The 6037-nt window shown below is 40.2% G+C and overlaps 1 protein-coding gene across 1 annotated transcript; it reads right to left on the reverse strand.

Annotated features, from left to right (window-relative positions):
- Positions 1–2595: 2595 nt before the first annotated feature.
- LOC127079171 (uncharacterized) lies at positions 2596–4399 on the reverse strand. The gene is made up of 3 exons (XM_051019593.1): positions 3960–4399; positions 3283–3583; positions 2596–3150 (listed from the first exon to the last, which is right to left on the reverse strand). Exons 1-3 carry the CDS (start codon positions 4397–4399, stop codon positions 2596–2598), a joined length of 1296 nt encoding a protein of 431 aa, XP_050875550.1.
- Between the last annotated feature and the right edge of the window lie 1638 nt (positions 4400–6037).

Raw genomic sequence — 6037 nt, forward strand, 5'->3', positions numbered from 1 at the left:
CGTACTTCTTTCTTGACGATACCTCTTCTTTAGACAACTGTCCTTCTCGGACACCTTCTTCTAATCTCATCCCCATGTTTACCATTTAGATAAAGTCACTGAGGGAATTAGAAATCATGCGCTCATAATAAAATGAGCTCAGGGTCTTGAGAAAAATCTTGGTCATCTCATTTTCTTCCAAAGGAGGGATGTTCTGAGCAGCTAGCTCTCTCCATCTTTGAGCGTACTCTTTAAACGTCTCATTATCCTTCTGAGACATCGACCTCAACTGGTCCCTATCCGACACCATATCCATATTATACTTATATTTCTTCACAAATGCTTCCCCTAAATCATTGAACGTGCGGACACTCGCACTATCCAAACCCATGTACCACCTCAGAGCGGCACCAGTCAGACTGTCTTGGAAATAATGAATCAGTAACTGATCATTATCAATTTGCGTTGACATTTTTCTAGCATACATGACCAGATGGCTGAGTGGGCAAGTATTCCCCTTATACTTTTCAAAGTTAGGGACTTTGAACTTCATTGGGATTTTCACATTGGGAACCAAGCAAAGTTCCACAGCATTCTTACCAAACAAATCTTTTCCTTTCAAGGTCTTCAATTCCTTACGCACTTCAAGAAATTGATCTTTCATTTCATCTATCTTCTCATAAACATACAGACCCTCAGACGGCTCGAAATGGTAGATGGTGTCCTCAACACGAGGCAAAGTGTGAACAACTGGGGGTGGAACAGACATAACCGGGCTATATTCCGGCATGGAAGCAAAACTAGGCGTAAAACCTTCGGGCACAAAGTTGGGCGGAATTCCCCCCGGGAATCCGGCAAGCATGGCAGGAGCGAACTGAGTAGCAGCAGCAGGAATGGTTGACGTAGCAACCTCAGAAATAAAAGTCCTCTAAGGAGGAGGAGTTGCAGGCGTTGGAGAAGATTGACTTTGAGCAGCTAACACAGACTCCATCATGGCAGTCAGGCAAGAAATTTTGTGCTTCAATTCTCTATTCTCTTGTTCCAAGTGTTCCATGATTCTTGGATGATTGGCGTCGGTATTATATCTGAAATTCTAGTAACAGACTATCGATGTCACACTGGATGTTATGACATCCAATTCTGCGCAGACAGGAATGTATACAGAAGGTAAATGTAAAGGGCAGTAAATAACACAGAGAATTGTTTACCCAGTTCGGTGACAAACACACCTACGTCTGGGGGCTACCAAGCCAGGGAGGAAATCCACTATAAGAGGTATTAATTCAGGACTTAAACCAACTGTTTAATCCTATCACTTAAGACCTACCCAATGCAATTTCAATCTAAACTAAGACCTAAGTTCCTACTCACTCCCCCTCAATCACCACAATGATTACAACCTTTAATAAGTTTAAAGTCAATGGCGAAGTTATACTTCAAACAACTCTTGATTATGCTTAAAAGCTTTAATCAAGAAACACAGCACTCACGCTTAAAAGCTTAGAGTGACACAAGAATTACAACTCAATGAACACCTTAGTCCAATGCAATCATCTCGGTGATAATTGCTTGGATCACAAGTAAAACCTAACACAAAACACACAAAGTACAACAGTGATATATGATGATATAATAAATTCTTCACGCTTCGAACCCCTGAGTTGTTGAAAGTAGGATTGCCATCCTTTTATAATGCAGCACTTGGGCCTTGTACTTGAATTTCCTAAAATTAAGGTTAAGCAAGTTAACGTAATTTCCACACATTTGGGTGCTAACAAATAGGCTATATGCTAGGCCTCTTAATTGTAGCACAATTGTTAGTTTTCTGGATTTTAGCTCAGCTGTTAGATTCCTGAAAAATAGCCTGAGATAAATACTTCATCATAACAAAAAAACTAACTAGCCTACACTTCAGCATATGCTGTCAGGAATGTATGTCATAACATCCAGTTTGACATCCAGATAATAGGGTATATGCTAGGTTTGTTATTCTCCTAAAAAACAGCCTGAAATAAATACTGAACTATAACAGAAAAAACCAACTAGCCTATAGTTCAGTATCTGCTGTCAGGGATGAATGTCATAACATTTAGTTTGACATTCAGTAAATCCTGTATTAGCTAATCCTGCAGCATACTACTCAAGCATGTCATGACATCAGTCAAGACATCAGAGTACAGTTATTGTTTTAACACAAAATGCAGCCAATCAAAAACATCTACAAACTCCCCCTTTGGCAAAAATTTTGCTAAAACAACTTGGCATCACAACAGAGGTCACACGAACGGAAAACACACATCCAAGCAGAGGATCAAATTAGCTAATACACTCATCACACATAGAAGTTAAACTTCAAACAGCAGCAGCATAAGTAGAATGCGCACAACAACACACTCAGCACACATAGAAGTTAAACTTCAAACAACAACATCATAAGTAGATAGCAAACAGCCACATAACCTCTTATTTAGAGGACCTTCATCTTCAAAGAAATTTGTTGTCCTGGGGTACAGGTGTTACTCCCCCTTTTGTCAAAAATGTTACCAAAGCAACACTTAATATTATAGACCAACAAAAATAAAATTACAAGCAAATTTCAGAAACACAATCTTTGTTCTAGTCATCTGACTCAGAGTCAGCATCATCATCTGTGCCCTCATCAGGACTGGCATCTGCTTCTCCCTCTTCACCTTGTCTCTCAGCTCCTTCTGCAGCAACAACAGCTTCACCAAGCACATCACCTTCAGTCATCTCCAACTTGCTAATTAATTTTTCCAAGTTCAGCTTCCTTGCCTCTAACTCCTTGCAAGTTTCTTTGAGCATTGCAATGACAGCAGCTTTACCTGGTTGATTGCTTACACGTGATGTCTCACCTGTTATCATGACAATGTCAGGAACATGGGTACCTAGGAACAGCTTATGATTGAAGGACAAAGGGTTGTCTCTTTTCTTCACAGAATCATTCTCTGTTAAGATGTTTGGAAACTGATTCAAAACAATACCACAAATGAGAGAAGGAAAGGCTATAGGCCCCTTCACACTGAAGCTTCCTGCATGCTTCAAAGTTTGATCAAAAATATAGGATCCATAGTCAAATTTGGCTTTGGTTCCAACAGCATATATAAACTTTCCAAGCATTACAGCAACTGTAGATTTATGATTGGTGGGCACCTAGTTAGCAGCTCCAATCTTGTGCAGCATTGTATACTTGACACTCAGTTTGCTGGCCACCAACTTTCCTTTGAGAGGCCACTTCCTGACTTGATTAGCAGTGATGACTTGACAGATTTTATTGTCAGTCACCTCAAGCTCAGGTTGAGCTACATCAGGCCTTCCCAAATACTTGTTGATCACTGAGGGAGAGAAATTTACACACTTGCCTCGCACATACACTTTCTTGAATTCCTTAGACTTCCCATCAGCACATTCTTCAGACACATTAACAATAAATTCCTTTGCCAACATCTCATAGCACTTTGAGAACTGAGTCACAGTCTTCATTAAACCAGCCTCTTGAATAAGATCCATAATATCCTTACATTCCAGGACATTCTGAGCTAATTCCCTTTCCAAAGCCAGCCTCTTCTGATAAACATATTTCCACCTGTTTACACTTGAAGCAAAATGAAAAGATATGTTGTCAATTGGTACCTCAGGGACACTAGCTGCAAGCTTGCTAGTGGTTGGCTTCTTTTTTTGACAGAGTGTCAGGGACATCACATGGAACATCTGAGTCAGACTCAACAACAACAGACTTGGTCTTCTTTTTCTTGGGCACCCCTTTGCTCCAAGATTTTGTTGGACCATGAACTTTCCTCTTGAGGGAACTCTCGACTGCCACCTTTGTATTGGAAGAGGTTGGAACATCAATCTTCTTTCTGGGGGACCTTTGAGCCACTGTTTTCTTTTCTCTCATAGTCTTAACCCTTTTGGCTATGCTAGGGACGACTGAGGACAACAACTCATTATCAAAAAATTACTCCAGGTCTACTGTTTCAGCCTCACAGTTAGGGTTGTCACTAACATCATGAGTGACACGGACTTCCTCACCATCCACATTATCTAAGGGTTTGTCAACATTTGACTCCTTATGAGCATCAGTTTGCTCAACATCATCAGAGACATTCTTTCCTAAAGACTCTGTATTTTCTTGATAAGCAACACTATCAGGTTCAATAGTGTTTAAGGGAATGGAAACCCCAAGGACCTTATGATTACCAGACAGTATTGCAGTCACCATAGTGGCAATGGCATTGTGAACATACCCGGAACCTTCTCTGGTTCGTTCCTCAAGAGCGATTGCTGAGGAGAAGCCTGATACAGTTTCTTTAGGTCTTCTTGCATGTGAGGTATTCGCAGAGTCAGCAACGGGATCTTCTCTGTTAGGGTTGCATGGTTCAGAGCTAGAGGAATCATACATGTTCCTGGAGGAAGATGAGTTAGATTGTTGAGACATGATGAATATCTTAGAAGCGAAATGAAAAGTTTCTTTGAGAGAATGCTTGCGTGACTGAAAGTTGAAACGATGGAAGAGGTAACGCTTGTTGCAAGAGTAATAGCTATTATTTGTTGACCAATCAGAGCATACTCTCAAATGTTTAATAATTTGAATTATTAAACAGTAAATACCTAACATCATTAGTCACTATAATTCCTCAAAAAGACATATTCCCACTTTGCCCCTTAAATTTTCAAACTGAGTAGCATCCAATGTCATGACATTCTGAGTGACATTGTACTAAGTCTGCATTTGTTTCATCCCTACCAGTTGGGAACAACTGCTACTAGATACTATGTACTTAGCTTTTGCAGTGGATAATGATACACAATTCTGTTTCTTCCTTTCAACTACACCATTTTAATGAGGACTAATAGGTGAGGACAACTCATGACTTTCAATCTGCATAGGTCCCATTAAGTCCATGGGCAAAAGTTCCAGAGTTTTGGATGTTTTAGGATGTCCAAGCTTAGGATGTGACATATTGGTTAGCTTGCCCACCCGACATTCTCCAAAGACTTTTCCTTCATCCATAGGCAGCTTTGGGATTCCTCTACCTGCTTCTTTGGATATGCTCTTCTTCATTCCTCTTAAATGTAGATGTCCAAGTGTTCTATGCCACAGTTTCACTTCCTTTTCTTCCTTGGCTAAGAAGCACATTGAGGAGTAGTTTGAGACTTCAGGTTCCTATAGATAGCAGTTATCTTTGGATCTGGCTCCTCTCATAACTTCCTTATTTTCTCCATTCTTCACAACACACTCTTCCTTAGTGAACTGTACATTGAAGCCTTGATCACATAGTTGGCTTATGCTGATGAGATTAGCAGTTAGTCCTTTTACTAACAACACATTATTCAGTTCTGGAACTCCAGGACTGTTCAGCTTACCAACACCTTTGATTTTTCCTTTAACTCCATCACCAAAGGTCACATAACTGGTAGTATGAGGTTGTCTATCTACCAATAAGTTCTCCATCCCAGTCATATGTCTTGAGAAACCACTATCAAAATACCAGTCTTCTCTGGTAGATTCCCTTAGAGATGTGTGAGCTAATCTAGCAACCCATTGTTGTTTCTTGATGGGGGCATTATGCTTAGATGCCTTCTACTTAGGTCTGACTTGAGGGGTCTGGTTAGGATAACCATGCAACCTGTAACATAAGGGTTTTATGTGACCAAATCTACCACAGTAGTGGCATCTCCATCTTTGAAATTTCTTCTTTTGATGGTTAATCCTCCTGTGTCCATGATGTTGTGACATTGGTTGTGACTTCTGCTTGAGTTTCTGAACTTCAGCCTTTGAGCTTTTGAATTCAGATGAGGATTCCTTACCAATGCCTAAACCAGACATGGTTCCTGATTTTTGTCCCACCTTTAGAATCTCTTCCAAAGTGTCAGTTCCTTTATTTAGCATTATGATGGATTTTGTCATTTGATCTAGCTTAGAGGTTAGGAAGGTTATCTCACCATTTAGACCATCTATGACTGTCAGATGCTTCTTCTTCTTAGCTTCCAGCTCCTTGATGAGTTTCTTCTGCTTTTCTCCTTGTATACACACTTC

Source organism: Lathyrus oleraceus, chromosome 5 (genome assembly GCF_024323335.1).
Source record: "Lathyrus oleraceus cultivar Zhongwan6 chromosome 5, CAAS_Psat_ZW6_1.0, whole genome shotgun sequence".
Taxonomy (NCBI): Eukaryota; Viridiplantae; Streptophyta; class Magnoliopsida; order Fabales; family Fabaceae; genus Lathyrus; species Lathyrus oleraceus.